At 40.1% G+C, this 17,821-nt stretch overlaps 1 protein-coding gene across 5 annotated transcripts in view; it reads right to left on the bottom strand.

Annotated features, from left to right (window-relative positions):
- Window positions 1-9,838, bottom strand: part of drc7 (dynein regulatory complex subunit 7) — a 46,673-nt gene extending 36,835 nt beyond the window's left edge. Inside the window, exons 1-6 of one of the 5 annotated variants that reach the window (XM_088401844.1) lie at window positions 9,585-9,838; window positions 9,422-9,504; window positions 8,520-8,617; window positions 7,192-7,306; window positions 3,649-3,802; window positions 3,436-3,561 (exon numbers count right to left, since the gene is read on the bottom strand). In XM_088401844.1, the coding sequence (XP_088257970.1) occupies window positions 3,436-3,561; window positions 3,649-3,802; window positions 7,192-7,289 (378 nt within the window). In that variant the 5' untranslated portion in view covers window positions 7,290-7,306; window positions 8,520-8,617; window positions 9,422-9,504; window positions 9,585-9,838. Of the gene's footprint in view, window positions 1-3,435; window positions 3,562-3,648; window positions 3,803-7,191; window positions 7,333-8,519; window positions 8,884-9,421 lie in introns of those variants that run through there. The other 4 variants (XM_088401855.1, XM_088401836.1, XM_088401874.1 and 1 more) reach the window with 4 other exon arrangements.
- Between the last annotated feature and the right edge of the window lie 7,983 nt (window positions 9,839-17,821).

Here is a 17,821-nt window from a genome sequence, read left to right on the forward strand (position 1 = left end):
GGATGGGGGGGGGGACTGGCATACTAACCACTCCTATGAAAGATGGAAGCCTAGGGTTTTTTTTTTAATTAGATATTGCAAACGTTAGTTACAATATGGACCATTTAACCCTTTCAGTGCCCTGTGTTATCTGAAAAGGCAACCCCTAGTGTGCCAGCCGATTTCGAGCATTTTGACCCATCTTTCAAGGCCGACAGAATATTGTATCGTATGACGATGTAGACATTACCATAGTACCAAATGAAAGATTGCATTCCGTTCATTACCTGGAAAAAGTAAGCTTCTATCTTATTCCATTATTTAGTAATCACTGTTTGAAAATAGGTCATTTGAGTTGACACCAACCAATTTTGTACATATATTTTGTATTATAACAAGAAAATGAGCTTTGTTATGAAAAGGTGTGTTTTCTGCACAACATTGACTTTGACACAAATATATTTTGTTTAGTAGCATCTGAAACATATAAACAGCCTTTCCCTTCGATAAACCATGAAGAAAAACAGTGAAAATGTGTTTATCGCAAAAATATACGTGTGTATGTATCTAATTACATAACAACAGTGCGCAATTGGAATCTTATTATGGGGAGCGCTGGCCTTGAGTGTCATCTACCCATTATTATTAAGGGGAGCGCTGGCCATGAGTGTCATCCACCGATTAATTTAAAATCGATTCATTTAAAAAAAAACATAGGTGACAAAAATTCTTATCACTCGCACACAACCTAAGTATTTTACAAAAGATAGGATACGTAGGATAAGAAGCCTGTAATACTTATGTTGAAGTCATTAAGGGACTTTTTTCTGTCACAGTTTGAAATGTCTGATGCCTTTTGAATGCACCACATGTACTGCGATCATAGTTAGCGACTCGCACTAACACGGACCAGAGGACGCACGTTGATTTGAAAATGTGCGTCCCATGGCAAAAATTATGCATCGCGGACGCAGGGACACTGGCTAAATGGAACACTGTGATACCTATGAAAACAAAGGGCCTTGGCCTTCCCCAATTTGCTGGCTTGGGAGTCAGGTTACCAATTCTGGAGCAGATGGTAAAAATTCCTCAAAAGTTGAGAAAAAACTTCATTGGATGGGAACCTTCGAGGGAGGCCCACAAGATGAAAGTTGTACCAGGGGTTCCTTCCTTCAAGGTCGAGACTGGAGACTTGTCAAGCTGGAGGGCGTCACAGGTTGCCTCAACACATTCCAACCGCTGATGGAAGGTGTCCTCATTTTCTTGTAAAGAAGACACTTACTGTATTGCCATGACCACTAACAGTTTGTTAGAGCCCATCTAGTTTCTCGCTAAGTTCGACAAATGATGATTTTAAGTCCTCCAGGAGTGTTGTCCGATGGTCCACTAATATGACTACTTGCGCTGCCTTGCTAACTGCAGTAGCTTCTTTTCTGTCGATTTAGTGAGAACAGGTGGCATCGTCACCCTCAAAATTCGTCTGAAGAGCCAAAGTATGGTTCAAATTGTTTAGGTACTGGATATACCAGACAGGTCATAAAGGTGGAGTTAAATTAGTTGGCGTATAGCAGGAGCAAAAGGAAAATATGTTGTGCTAAAATTGAAGTCCATTAATGAAAGCAACTGTTGAGTCGTGTAATGGCGGTCAAACTAATGGTAGTGAGAAAAGAGCACACCAACCTAAAACAACACATCCCAAAGCCCAACCAACCAATCAGAAACTATTATTTTAGATTGCAGCACTTTCCCTTCATAACCATGGAATTGGTCAGCTGGGCTCTGGGCATAATTAACAGGATTTTTTCGATAAGAAGAGCAAACTGGGGTAGCCTCAGGGGAGAGCCTTCCTGCCCCTCTGGGACATGGAAGAGCGTGTGCCTATCGATCTTGCTCGTAGAGAATGGAGAGGACATCTACATTATTGAAATAATGACAACCGGCATCATCCTTATTGGGGTTGGTGGGTCCCTGATTTATCCCAAAACTCTCCTGACGGGTTGCATCTGGATTGGAGAACAAGTTGCCAGTCTTCTTCAGAGCTGTCAAGACAAGCAATCAACACAACGACCCTGGCGATGAGCGTGCTCAATCACAATTTTGATGTGGTTTTTGAGTCCTCCAGTTAAATGGTTGTCATCATAGAAAATTTGGCATCTCGTCTCAAAAATGTGATTGCTAATCCAGCCAATTGAAGCACCATTCATGGACAGCTTCATGCTAAAAACTCTGAAGGTACTGGCCAGGGCTGCAAATTGTTGATTACTTATCCCTTATCTGGCTGAAGTCTTCTTGGGGACTCCAGCGCTTTGTAGAAGGCAGCCAGTTCACTACCATTCTGGACCACATGCCAATAACATTTATCATGGTCATGGCTGCAGTCGTGGTCTGCTCAGCAGCAACGTCAGATTAACGTCATTTGGAGTTTGTAAAGGACATCCAACTTTGGACTGACAGGGGCAACAACGTTGATAACTGCTTTTCCTGCTAGGCAACGGGAGCCGTTCAACATGGGGATTGATCACACCACCAAATCTGCCAACCACGTCGCTGACTCCTGACATTCAAACAGCTGCCACCAGAATGCACCTGAAGGGCATCATGTTTCATGACGCCAACGCCACTCTCCTCTGTGAGGTGTACACCAGCCAACTACGTCTCATGTTGCCTGCTGGCTAGAGGTACTGTGTTTTTATTGACACCATTCTCGCGCTCTTCGTCTTTTTGTGTGAAGGCTTCCACTAAGTTGATGGGGGTCAAGTTCTTGTGGTCGAGCCCAGGAAAGATGTCAAGACGTGGACTAGACTGGCCCTGGCATGGCACGCCAGTGATCTGTCACAACACTATACCAGTGACCTGTTAGCATGGGTTCTAGTGCATTAACTGCCCCCATTTCTTCCTTCAAGACATCCAATAGCCTTCTCTCTGTCATTCTCTTGGTCTCTTGGCTGTGTTGATAATTTTATTTCTAATCTTGTCAATGCTTGAAGAAAAACCTCAACATCTTCCTTTTTTGCTACCTCCATCTCTCATATACCTCATATATCTCCATATATCAGCACATTAGAGTTTAAGGAGGTGTAGTCGGAGAGGCCAGAGTGAGATGGTTCGGACATGCCTAGAGACTAGATCATCAATATCTAGGTCAAACGATGCTGAATTTTGAATTGCCAGGCAGGCAGGAGGTCTAGAAGAAGACCAAACAGGAGGTTTATACATGTAGTGAAAAAGGACATGAACTAAGTTGGAGTAGGGAAGAGGATGCAGGAGACTGGCTCAGAATGAGGCAGTTGATTCGCTGTGGCGACCCCTGAAGGGAAAAGCCATTCTCTCTCACAATTCAGGATAAACTAATTTTAGTATGATTTCAGTCTCAAAATTAATCAAGTTTGTACATCATTGTAGAATTGTGCATCTATTAAAACAAAACCATGCTGTTTTTAGTTCAGTGTAACTCACAAGCTCTCCAGATGGCTCCAAAGGAGTCAGAGACAAGAAGTCGGCGACAAACGAAGCACACCCTTCCCAATTGAGGAGCTCAGGATGGCTTGTCATGGTAGGACGCAGAGTGGTTGACACAAACTTCTAAACAAATACATTTAATGGGGTCAGACAGAGCTAGAATTGTACACCGCATAATTAGCTGTGTCCGATACTTGTCACCATGGTTACCTGAATGCCACATTCATTGATGGGGCAAAGCAGCAGGGATTTTCGCTCAGGACACAAGAGACCGTACTGACGCTGGAAGTTGTCAGCGATGGCCAGGAGCCGGATTTCCTCAACAGAATTTTGCCTGTATGACTCAGGAAAAACTGGACTGGACCTTAGATGAACACAATTAAAATCTTAACTGAGGCATACTCAGTAGCCACAGTGTTTCACTCATTCCACAACCTAATGACCTAATTTCAAAACAGAATAGTCTTTTCTATCTTCAGAATCCTACATACAACACATTTGTTTGAGTTTAAGTTGAATAAAAACTAGAACTGCGAATAGTTATAAAGGGTCCTTTGCAGCCCAAGCCACTTTGGGATATTGGTAAGAAGGGATAATGGCATGGAATTAGATTTTTTTTTTTAACAACATCGTTCAAAATTAAAACTACTTAGAAAAAAAGACTTACAACTTCCTAGTGGGAGTAGAATAAGGCTGCAGTGACATTGTGCAGGTCTTGGGCTCTTAGATATGCCTACAACCTTTCATAAATATGTAAATATTGGTGGAATTTAAAAAGGGAGCTGGTTCATTCGACTTCGTAGGGGGAACTTTTGGGATATTATATTTTTCAATCCGCACAAAAAAATAACAAAGTCCTAAATCCTCTTCTGGATAAATGTGAGGAAGATCTCATGAACATACTTGAAGAAAAACATAAAAGACAAACTTTTATTTCCTTTAGACAGTAGATGGGAGTACAATGGATTATCATCGAATGTGTGAAATTTAGAGATGATAGAGTAATTTCAGTTAAGGTGCAGCAGCTCTTTTTTAAATTTCAAATTGATTATGGATTTAATGAATTTTAGCGGCAGTCCAACTTACAAAACATTAACCACCACAGCAAAACATCACATGCAACATATCTCTGCCCCCAGGTTCCCACCCATTCGGCACCCAATCATATACAAAGGTAAATGTCAGGTTCATCTATTAGAAATTCGTAGAAAAACAACACGGAAAACAACACATTTTTCGCACTATAAGACGCACATAAAAGCCTTATTGTTTTTATAAAGCTGATGGTGCGCCTTATAATAAGGTGTGCCTTATATATGGATCAATATTGCGATTGGGATTCGTAGATAGGGAATGAACTGATAAAGTAAGCTTTACCTGTTTCATTTGTGTGTTTACAGTTGAACAAGGTTGCTCATACTGACATTGAGTTATTATGCTATTGAGCGTGTATAGTTATAATTTGAGTTATTGTTGTTATTACTTTGAGTATGACTATATTGTGATTGAAAAATCACTTTTAAAATATGTTAAAATATGTCATTAATTGAGGGTGCGCCTTATAATCCGGTGTGCCTTATAGTGCTGAAAATACGGTAATTATTCGTATAGTAAAACTCCACAATACACAGTATGTCTACCTAACAGAACTGAAAGTTTACAAGAGAAAAATAAAGAAAGAAAGGAAGAGAGATGTGTAGACAAATCAGCCACCCACAGGCTGTAGTATTCTAACAGGAGTAGAATAAAAATAGTATTCTAAACAGGAGCTCATGCAAAATGGGTTAATATGATTCTATGCCCACTTTGATGATCCAGAGAAACATCAGCAGATGTGCGCATGGTTCCAAGCAGAACAAACCTGCAGAAAGCAGACGGTCCAGATAAAATTCCCAGCCATACACTCAGGGTTTGCTCATCCGAGATAGCTGCCTTGTTTGGAGACATCTTCAACCTGTTCCTTGCACAAGCCTCTGTCCCCACCTGCTTGAAGTCCACTACCATAAGGCATGTGAAAGCACTGTGACCCAAATGACTATTGCCCCATAGCGCTAACTCCAATCGCAATGAAGTGCTGTGAGAGGATGTTCACTGGTGGGGTCAAGATAGCACACAGGACAGAGGTGGCAGACCTTGTGGCCTGGTGTCGCAGCAACAATTGCCACCTCAACACAGACAAGGCAGCAGATGGAGCTGCACAAAACAACACTATTCATAAATGGGACAGAGGTGGAGAGGTTGAAAACCTTCTAATTCCTCCGCACCTACATCGGAGAGGATCTGACCTGGTCCCACAACACCCGACAGATCATCAAAAAGTCCCAAAAGAGACTGTACAATTGGTGTGACGCCATCTCAATTTGCTTATTCAAGTCAAATCAAAAGGCTCGGATCCACGAATGCAAAAGATCAGATCTACGAATCCAAAGGAGAGATTCGTGAATTCAAAGGAGAGATACAAGATGCATGCAAAGATGCAAAGTTGTGTCTCACAAGAGTCATATTCATACGAATGGTGAAACACGCCTATGTCTTTTTGACAGCAACCTTACTCCATAAGGGAGACACACACAGAAAGGCCAGTGCCAGCTGGAATTGAACTCGGGACCCTGAACTGTGAGGCGGACGTGCTAACCACTCTTCCACCGAGCCGGCCTACACCAACTATGAGAGTGGAATTATTCTCTCTGGATATGTTAGAGTTATAATGTGCACTTTTTAATGTTGTAATGTGGCTGAAAACTTGATTCTGTGATGTAAGCATCGCAAAACAGTATATCATTAATAAAGGCAAAAGGATTATAATAGTAAGTCTTACATTCTTGAGGAGAGGCCTAACATTAACCCCTGTGGGATATTTTGACCCAACTCTGGCTTTTTGATGTTTTTGATATAATATCAAAGGAAGAGCATACAAAAAAACCCTAGGCGGATAAAATATTGCATGGACTGTCAAAACATGACGACTTTCAATACGCCATGCTGCCACCCCTTCTAAATGCTTGCAAATGGGAGGTCGAGAGGTACACCTTAAGGTGTTAAACTTAACCCATGTCTGGCTCATTTACTGCCATCAAATTTGGAAATATTGTCAACATTAGACATATTAAAAACTCGATGTTTTATCATGCATTACCCCCAATTTTTGCATTATTCCTTTCAATGGCAACTCAGAAACGAGGTGCAATGGAAATTGATGCGTTGCCACCCCAAAACCACTGGGTAGTGCTAGCGGCCAACTTACGACATTTGAAACCCTTTCAATGACTTCCATGATTGGCTTAGCCTGGACTCCCATGATGCAAAAGACATCAAAAGTCATAATACTCGGAATTATGAAACAATAAATATTCCTATTTCAATTTCATAATACAGTGTATAAATATACAGCATAGTTTTGCTATCATCACATTTTTACTATTGGCTCTGAACATTTTGAGGGGTTGAAAGTAAATACTGTATATATTTATATTTGATGTTATGACATTTTCAAAGTCAGCCCACGTTGGGTGATAATATGGCCAGGCCAATGAAAAATAGCTGGACATCCAGGGGTCAAAGAGAAAACGTGCAATGCTGTGAATACGTTTCAGAAGTACTGAAGATTAGTGAGTGTGCACATGTCTGTATGTGTGTATGTGTATGTGTGTGTGTGTGTGTGTGTGTGAGTGTGTGTGTGTGTGTGTGGGTGGGTGTGCATGTAGGTGTGGATGCATGTTTGCGTGTGTCAAGACACAAAGAGACGTCACTTACTGGAAATCACTCGCAGCCGAGACCTGTACAGCTTCTTCCGCCTGCTCGTCTTCATTTCCTGCTTTTTCCTGCTTGTTTGACTCCACCAGCATCTCCATCACTTGACCTGTTCTGCCTTTTGCGGGAGCCAGGTCAAACATTCTGATGCATTTATCTGCATTAGTGTCTGCTACTAATATTTTTTTGATCTTTTAACATGTCAAAGTCAACGAAAATATCAGTTAAGTCATTTATCCATTATCATGACTGCTGACTCGGGTTGTGGGCATGCTGGACCCTAACCCAGCTGTCTTTGGCCATTAGGCAGGGTACACAGTAAATTGGTTGCTAAACTATCAGTGGACACACAAAGAGGAACGAACATTCACTCTCACAAATACACCTAAGGACAATTTACAATGTCCTATTTATCTGCCATCCATGTTTCTGGAATGTGGAAGGTAAACGGAATCCCTTGAGGAAACCCACGCAGGCACAGGGAGAACATGCAAACGCCACATAGGTAGGCCGTAGCTGTAACATACGAGTAATTTCATCCATCCATTTTCTAGAAATGGGGTGTCAAACGGCGGCGTAGTTGCTTGCATTGAAATTTTAAGTGTGTTCATCACACACTTAGCTAGTTTTGAAATCACAGGCTGGTAAAAACTGTTAAACAAAGATTGGGGAGAGGAACTTTTTTTCCCCAAATTTTTAAGAGTTGAAGACAACTTGCAAGTTTGGCATTTTAGTGAGAAATTTAAAGTCAAATCAGCATTTTGCAGGCCACATAAAATGATGTGGAGGGCCGGATCTGTTTGACACCTTCTAGAGCCACTTAGAGCTGGTGCCTATCCCAGCTGGCTTCGGGCAGTAGGAGGGGGACCCTGAACTGGTTTTCAGCCAATCACAGGGACAAACAGAGACAAACAACCATTCACTCAACTGATGATAGATAAGGACAATTTAGTATGTCCAATACACTTGCCGTGCATGTTTTTAGATTGTGGGCGGAAGCTGGAGTGCCTGGAGAGAACCCACACATGCAAACTCCACATACAGTAGGAATGCCAGAGCAAGGTGTATTTGAACTCGGGTCCCTGAATTGTGAGGCGGACTGCCCCACGGAGCCACCCCTCAGTTAATTCAATACGTAATAATAAATAGATATATATTAAACAACAGGGTCATTCAAAAGTGAGTATTATGGTGCCCATTTCTTTGAATACGCAGTTTCTTGTACGGTCACATTAGTTTTTGCACCTCATATTGCACACACACACACACAAAAATATACTTGTTCAAAATGAGAGTAACGCAATTTTTTTCTTTCTTTTTTTTTTGTTTACCTGAAAGTGGTGTATTTTTCCCCTCCAAAATTCGCCAAAAACGAGAGACCGCGATCGGAGGAGAAAAGCCTGGGACAAATGTTTTAACTGCTGATCTACTACAGCAAAGATGAGTGCGTCAACATCAGATGGTAGGTTGAATTGATATATGAACAATACGTAGGCATACATGAGATGGACATGCACCCATTACTTTCAGTTAGTCGGAGATAAAGACAGGAAGAATATAATCGTTAGGTGCACTTTGTGCGTTACACCTGAAGAGCTGTCCGCTTCGCCTAATAGGACTAGTAATTTGACAAACGATTAAGAGCAGTGCCATAGTAAAGTGAGGTTAGCGAAAAGAAAACACGCAAAGGATTGAGCTGTCCGCTTCGCCTAATAGGACTAGTAATTTGACAAACGATTAAGAGCAGTGCCATAGTAAAGTGAGGTTAGCGAAAAGAAAACACGCAAAGGATTGGGCTCTCTTGCTACTGATTCCACTTCAACAGTGGATTCAACAAGCTGATCATTTTGTTGCCTTGAGATGGCGCTGGTGTATTGTTGATATGCAGAGAACTTTGTCGTTTTATTTGTACCGTTTTTAGTTTACGTTTCCAGCGATCTAGGCATAATTTACAGGTCCAAGGGAGCAACAATATTTGTTTGGGGAATTTTTGATTAATTTTGTATGGATGTGTAATGAACGTAATGAGCTATATTCAGAATGCCGAATCCATATTTCCAGGTATGTTTGTGAGAGTAATGCAAAAGTTATGCAATAGCCTTACATTTCAAATATAGTAGTATTATAATTATAATGTATTACAGTTTTTGAAATAACGAGCCCAACACTGATTAGCAATACATTCATACAATATTATATTGAAACATAAACACGAACATGAATTAAAACATACCGTCGTGTCTTTCGTGTTAACCCCTTTCAATGGGCTTTTTCTGTTGTCTATGGTCGCCATGGTTACCGCCGCGAGGCAAGACACTTTGAAAAGCAGATTTTCATATGTAAAAGAGTTCGTTCTTCGCGTAATAGTAAATTGAAAGACAATGGCATGTTCATACTTCTGCGATCAATGCCTAAGGCCTTGTCGACATGTAACCGGCGAATTTAAATCCGTATAGACTCCCCCTCGTCGTCGTTGTTGTTTATTTAAAAAATAAAGTCGCGTCGCTATGAAACCGCAAGTTTCATACAAGTTGCTTAGCAGTAGTAGTGTCGCAAATTCTGTCCAATCAGAAGAACTTCTGCTTCTGACGTCACATGTATCCGCGTCTTAACACAAACACAAAAAATCTATTGCGCCCCATTCGTGAGTTGCCGTTGAAAGGCAAAAATCAGGGGAAATGCTATGGCGTTATATTTGTGCCACAATTACGAGCGCGCGGAAAAAAATAAAATGCGTTGAAAATAAAACTGAGCGAGCGAAAACAGATTTTGAGTGCAGAAAAAAAGTTATTGAAAAGAAGTTTCTCGCTCAAAATTCATTTTTGCTCGCTCGCAATAGCATTCTCGCGCTCAACATCTCGCTTTCGTTCGCGATACTCCTCCCTCCCTCGCTCAACATCGCGTTTGCTCAATATCGAGCTCTCGCTCGCTCGAGTCGTCCTCTGCCCTCGCTCAGTTCTGCTCACACGTTACGTTTGTGCCACAAAACCAGCCAATCAGAGCTTGTAAAAGCACATTGATTGACAGCTTGGTGTTCAATGAGATTGCTTGTTGTGTTCACCCGTTGTGGGCGGGAGGAGGTGGGCTTATATTATTAAAGTACAAAAACTAACAAGGTATTTCTGTCAAATGATACAATACAGTAATAATAATAATATTAAAAGTAATTCTCCAGCCCAAGTCCGTGTTGACGCACTCTCGTTTGCCCTTTCCAGGTCAACACAAGGGCAAACGAGAGTGCGTCAATGGATAGCGAACAAGCAATCTCATTGCATACCAAGCTGTCAATCAAAGTGCTTTTACAAGCTCTGATTGGCTGGTTTTGTGGCACAAACGTTTTTTTTCTCACTCAAACTTTATTTAACAAACTCCAATTTTAAACAAATATACACAAAACATAGTGGCACAACAGTGTGCCATATCCAATCCACAGCAGACAAGTCAAACGTATACAAATAATAATAAGAAAAAAAAAATAAAAACAGTCAAACAAAACATACAAACAAGCCACACCAAATACAAATAGAACAAAATAAATCAAAGGAACACAAAAGGAAAGAAAAAAAATAGAGGAGCTAGGGGTTATTAAAGAGATCAAGATCATTCTTCATAAGTTTTTAGTTTCATAAGTTTTAAAGATTTAAAATATTGACATAAGTCCATATGAAAACTAATGAAGCCAGGTTTCGATTTGAAATATCTATTTTTATGAATAAAGGATTTCCCAAGAATAATGAGTATGTTAATGACCAGGTCATGAGATGACTCCTTAACAGAAATACCATACAGGACATTTTCTTTTGTCAGAACAGACAGATTAGGCAGTTTAGGAAACAACCAGTCATACAGATCTTCCCAGAATACATTAACAAATTTGCAGTAAAAAAATCAAGTATTCCGTTGTTTCAATGTCTTCATCACAAAATACACAGTTGTTGTGGTCCAAATTAAAACGTAGTCTTAAGAATTCAGAAGAGGGATACTCCATTAAGGATTTTGTAATGAATTTCCTTTGCTTTGGGGGCAATGGGAAATTGAAAATATTTGGATCGCAAACTTCTAACTTCTTTTTTTGAAAAATATTGCAGAATTGTATTTCTGTTTGAAGAGAATAGATAAATTTCCTTAACAAATGCTTGCCGAATTTTTAGATTAGAAAATCTGTCATGATTGACGCTGCAACCATCCACCAAAAGCAAAGGTAATGCTACGTTCACCTTACTTTGAAAACAAGCAAAAGCCATCATCACAATAGGTTGAGGAATTGCAATGATGAGCTTATTGTACTGCTCTTCATCTCGTAGATTATATTTTGAAGAAAACATTTCAAATGGCATGAGCCTTCCAGTGTTGTCCAGAAGTTGCATTATTGACCAAATTCCTTTCTTTGCCCAAGTAGGATAAAACAATGATTTTTTATTCGACAAGATGTATCTGCAATACCACAGTGGGGTGTTGTGAGGACTAAAGTTATGCTTGTAAATCATTTTCCAGTAATGGAACACCTGTTGATGAAAGGTGGATAGTTTGATGGGGAGCTTATTTAAGTCAAAGTCACATTTCAGAAGAAAATTAAAACCTCCTACTTGCTTAAAGATGTAGCTTGGGATATGAAACCATATACTGTCTTCATTCTTCAGAAATGATCTTAGCCAGTTGATTTTAACCGTTCCATTGATACATTCTATATCAATGGCCCGAAGAACTCCCTCATCATAACCTTTAACTAGAGTACCCTTTCTAATGTAGTGTGTTCTCCTGTTCCAAATATAATTAAACGTAGCCTGATTTATTGATTTGATTACATATTTCGAGAGAGCCAGGGAGTATGCCGGGGATATGAATCTGGAAAGACATTCCATCTTTGTAATGAAAATTCGTCCAATAATAGAGATGTCCCTCTGAGACCAGAGATTTAAGAGTAATTTACATTTATCTAAGTTTTCCAAAATATTAAGCTTAGTTAAAGTGTCACTATCTCTGGTAATGTGCATCCCTAAGTATTTTACTGTAGACTTCACTGGGATATTATGAATCTTTGAAAGGGGAGAACCATGGATAGGGAAAAGATCACACTGATCAAGGTTCAATTTTAAACCAGAAGCCTTGGAAAAAAAACTAATTGTGTTGATAATTTCAGGGATTTGCTCACCATTTTTTCATAAAAAAGGTTGTATCATCAGCAAGTTGGCTAATAGCCAGCTGTCTGCCAAAGACTGTCAGTTTGTCATAGTTTGTATTTTTAACAAGAATCAATAGCATTTCAGCTGCTGCAATAAAAAGTAAGGGAGAGATAGGGCATCCTTGTTTTATACCTTTGCTAATTGAGAATCTTGGACACGTACCCTGTGGTAAAATGACTGTGCTATTTGCATCCTTATAGACTAATCTAATTGTATTTATAAACTTTTCTCCAAAACCAAATAATCCTGATGTCCTAAATATAAAATTATGTTCAATTGTGTCAAATGCTTTAAAAAAATCCAGAAATAAAATAAAACCCTCATCTTCAATTAAATAGTTGTAGTCCAATAAATCAAATATCAATTGTACATTATTATGGATTGATCTTCCTTTTATAAATCCAGATTGAGTATCTGAGATAACTTGAGTCATGCCCGATTTTAATCTGTTTGCATATAAATTAGTTAAAATTTTGTAATCATTATTGAGCAATGTAATAGGTGTAAGATTGTCAATAAGTCTGGAATCTTTACCGTGTTTAGGGATCAGCGTAATTATGCCTTGCTTCATTGTAGTTGGAAGAGTGAGGGAATCAGATGATTCGTTTGTCTGTAGAAATTACTTGTCAAACCATCCGATCCAGGCTATTTATTCAATGCTAAGCACTTCATAGCTTTTTCCACTTCTGCCATGCTAATATCCGCCTCGCACACTTTTTTGAAACATTCATCAATTCTGGGGATCCAAAACTTAACATGTTCAAAAAACCTATCAGCATCTGTTGGTGAAAAAGAGGATGTATACAATTTACTGTAAAATTTGAAAATCTCTTTTGAAATTAAATCTGGATAAGTACATTCTTGGTCATCTATCAGTCAGGTTGTAATAGCATTCTGTTCTTGCCTCTTTTTCTCCAATCTACAAAAATATGCTGCGCTCTTCTCGCCGTCTTCGACCCATTTTGCCCTTGATGGGATGTATGCTCCTTTAGCTTTAGAAATGTAGATATTATCTAACGAAGATTGCAAAAGTAAAAGTTTTTGTCTGTTATCCTCACTGATCGAAGTTGTACTGCAGATTCTATTGATTTCTTTGATGATTTCAATCTGCTTGGCTTTACTCTTTTTACTAAGCGATTTACTCTTTGAGATAGAACTCTGACATACTTTATACTTCAAATATTCCCATTTTCCACTATAAGATTCAATGCTAGTGTCAGATATCACATTGCGTATCATAGCAATTACTTCCTGGCAGAAAGGTTCATTTTCCAGTAAACATGAATTAAATTTCCAATACCCCTTTTTGAAACCCGTATGTGATGACCTAAAGCTGAGCTGAACCATACGATGATCTGTCAAAAGTGCTGCTGACGTGGAAACCTTGGATTCAAGCCCCTGGCTAACATCGGATACCAACCAAATATCAATTCTGGATTTACTTGATCCATTAGGTTTGTACCACGTAAACATTTGAGAGTCCGGATTATCGACACGCCACTTGTCTTTCAGATTGAACGCCCCACAAAATTCAAGTAAAGTAGAATTATAAAAATGACTTTGGTACTTGGAGGGATATCCATCTAGCCACTCATCCATAACCATATTAAAATCGCCACCAAAAACAAGGTTATTGGTCGGGTATTTTTGACAGAGATCATTCACCGACTGAGTTACTTCAGAAAATATTTTTTTGTTCTGGTTAAGGCTATTGTATCCATATAAGAGTGGAGGGCGAGTACAGCGGGACAGGGAACACGAATTGACGATATGTACAGGTACAATAATCCGACGACGAACATAGAAAAGGCTGCAACTTAAATACATGAGGCTACTAACAAGACAACGCGAAACAGCTGGGAGAGACAAGAGGCAGGGGAAACTGATTGGGTGACACGCAAGGGCAGGAACGCACAGGCGACAGGTGGACAAGATAAAACTAATGGACAGAAAGGTGAGGCAGACGCGGGGAAAACGTGACACCCTCTGTGTGTACAAGATTTTCCCTGGGAAGTTATTCAGCAATATCGCCACACCAGCCGATCTGTTTGTGCCATGACTAAACACAATTTTGTCACCCCATTGATTCATCCAAAATTTTTCATCTCCATCATTGGAATGCGTTTCTTGCATGAGAACACATTGGGCTTTTTCATTTTTGCAAAATAAGAGCATCGATTTTCTTTTAACAGAATCTCGTAGACCCCTAGCATTAAGAGAAATAAAGGAAAGGTTAGAATTGAAAAAGGACATACAGAATTGAGAAATAGAAATCTAACAAGAAATATGTATGTTGTTTACGAACTTCCGCAGAGCAATATAGCCCCTGTCTAATATTCCAACAGTATAAAGAAAGTACCTTTTCCTCTTTCGTAATAATATTTTCCCAAGTATTAATTGAATGTGTAAACGTGTGCATTAGTAAAACATTGTAAAGAGTGACCATGTAAACATGTGCATTAATAAAACAAAATTGCTACACAACCCTATGTAATAAGAAAAATACTGTGAACAAAGTGCAAATTCGGGTACTGTGCAAGCTAAACTAAAATCCAACTTTCATAATTACCTCTGTTTTTGCTTTTTGTTTTCGTTTCCTTTTTCCAGAAACTTGAATACTCTCTCAAATAACGCAATGTGGAACATAATCTTGCGGAAGCAAGCGGTATCAAAACACATTTAAAAAAAAAAAAACATCAACTATTAAATTAGACGCCTAAATTCCAATACAAAACTCTTGTGTGTAAAATGGTCCTCAAATAACCTGCAGTGTTCAAAAGAATTCACCACAAAAAGGTTCAACTACCTGGGAGAAAAGAGAGTGCACATACCCTGTAGCATTTTGTAGAACTTTAGTCTATTGCAACCCTGATGCCATTAATGTAGCCCACATGACCCCTGAAATACTGTATACATTCTTCCCTGTCGCCCTGGCTTGTTCCATCTTTGGCCATGCAGCGGCCCGAGCCTCCCGGTCAGCTTTGCAGAAATCTTGCTTGAAATGGATTCCCATGTCTTTGCAGACTTGACAGTTCTTAGACAGTTCAATTACTGTCTCCATCAAGGGCTCCCACTGTGGTGCAATCTTGGACAGGACCTCCACGATAATGTCTCAGAGGCGTTCGTCATCCTTTTCTTTCAGCCCATGTATCTTAAGATTCCATTCTCTTATACCTTTCTAACTCCAACACTCGATCTTTCAGTTCCTCATTTTCTTTAATGAGACGTGGCATAACTTCTTGTACGGTTTGAATAGTTTCTTTGCACTCTTTAATTTCAGCTGCATTTATTTCAACAGCTCTGGAGATGTTGGCCACCATGGCGGCGTTTTCTTTTAGTTGAACCCCAAAGATATCCATCTTATCTGTCAACTTTTCTACGGCCTTAAGAAGAGCTTCATTTGATACAGCAGACGATTCTTGGAGATTTTTTGACTTAGCAAGCGGTTGGTGACTTTTGGTCGGGGTACCGGGAGGTTCTTTTCTTTTCCCTGCACCCGTGGCTGTACCCTCCATCTCCGAGTAATTGTGGTCTCTCAACTTGGTTTGCTCCAAGGCCGTAATTTCCATTAGCTTAGCTTGAAACTTTCCGGAGCGCATGTCGCCTCAGAAGATAATTTAAAATAAGTATATTTTTAAATAATTTTAAATAAAGTATATTTCGGGGCTTTGACGCTAGAACTTACAAACGTCGACTTGTCCCATCCGCCATCTTTGTTTTTTTTTCAGTGGCACAAACGTAACGCGTGAGCAGAACTGAGCGAGCGCAGAGGACGACTCGAGCGAGCGTGAGCTCGATGTTGAGCAAACGCGATGTTGAGCGAGGTAGGGAGGAGTATCGCGAGCGAGAGCGAGATGTTGAGCGAGAGAGGGCTATCCCGAGCGAGCAAAAAGGAATTTTGACCGAGCATTTTCTTTTTCTGTGTTCAAACTCCATCGGCGTGAGCTCAAACTCTTATCATTACGCGCTCAATAGTTTTTTTCTTGCGCTCAAAATCTGTTTTCGCTCGCTCAGTTTGATTTTCTCCGCTCAAATTTTTTTTTCGCGCGCTCGTAATTGTGGCACAAATATAACGCCATAAAATGCATGACAAAACATCAGGTTTTCAATACTGTATGTCGAAAATTGACAGTACTTCCAATTTTGAATGGCAGTAAATGACCCCAACATGGGCTAGATTTGACACCAATAGGGTTGTGTCTCTCGACATTAGCATAAATTTAGAAGGGTCGGCAGCATGGCATATTGAAGGTCGTCATGTTTTAACATTCTAGTGAAGTACTGTACCATCTTGTCTGGCAGGTCTTGAACATCCATCCATTATCTGTAGCCGCTTATCCTCACTATGGATGCTGGCTTGCTGGTGCCTATCCTAGTTGTCTTAGGGCAGTAGGCGGGGGACACCCTGGACTGGTTGCCAGTCACTCACTGGGTACACAGTCACGAATGACTATTCATGCACCCAATCACACCTAAGGAAAATTTAGTCTGTCCACGACGCCAACCAAATGTTTTTGGAATGTCGGAGGAAGCCAGAGTGAGGTTAAATAAACAATACCAACAAATTAAATAGAAAAATCATAAATTTTGCATAAAACGTATCTTTTTCCACAATTGACGAGTCCCTGTATTGACTTGAAAGGGCATTTTTAAAACTACAATATATATTAAAAATATTTTAATTTTAACGAAACTTTCATTGAAATATTTTTAATATCGCATTACACAACAATCAAACAGTTGGGCTGTGGACAGCGCCACCTGGCAGCACTGCTCCCTGCCTGCTGGCCGGCCAGCCCACCACTGGATCCAAGGCTACCACATTCCCAATAGCATATGCTTGTCACAAAGTTTACAAGTCCACAGATGACCAAAAAGACAAAAAAAAATGTGATTGAAAACTATTTTTAGGACCCAACTCTATCACCGGTGCCCCTTTCTAAAACAATTTTAATGAATTTAATTTTTATGGTAGAAATATGCCTTTACACTGAAAATTGTAGAAATAGTCTACCAAATGCATAGACAAGCTCTTCCCATATCCATTTCTGGTCTCAGATCTCACGCCATTGAAAACATGAGGAGAGAGCTGAAGAGGAGAGTGCAGAACAGCAGTCCCCAACCACCGGTCCGTGAACCGGTACCAATCCGTGGATCAACTGGTACCAGGCCGCGTGGGCTGCACCCGAAATAATGTTTTGGAAACGATTTAGTTTAACAGTTCATATGTTTGTGCGCCACTTCTGGCCGCTATTGATATTACATACATAGTGAGAAGGATGATGTGGGTTTAAGAGCAGCCCCCCCCCCCCCCCCCCCCCCCCGGCCACAATATAAATCTAAACTTTAGATTTATTCCGGTCTGTAGTGATAAAAGCGGTTGCGGACCGTTTGTGCAGAAGACAGACTGATGAACGGACAGATGAGCGGGGCGGATGGATGGCTAAAAA

Source organism: Hippichthys cyanospilos, chromosome 2 (genome assembly GCF_059441005.1).
Source record: "Hippichthys cyanospilos isolate Australia breed blue-spotted pipefish chromosome 2, RoL_Hcya_1.0, whole genome shotgun sequence".
Taxonomy (NCBI): Eukaryota; Metazoa; Chordata; class Actinopteri; order Syngnathiformes; family Syngnathidae; genus Hippichthys; species Hippichthys cyanospilos.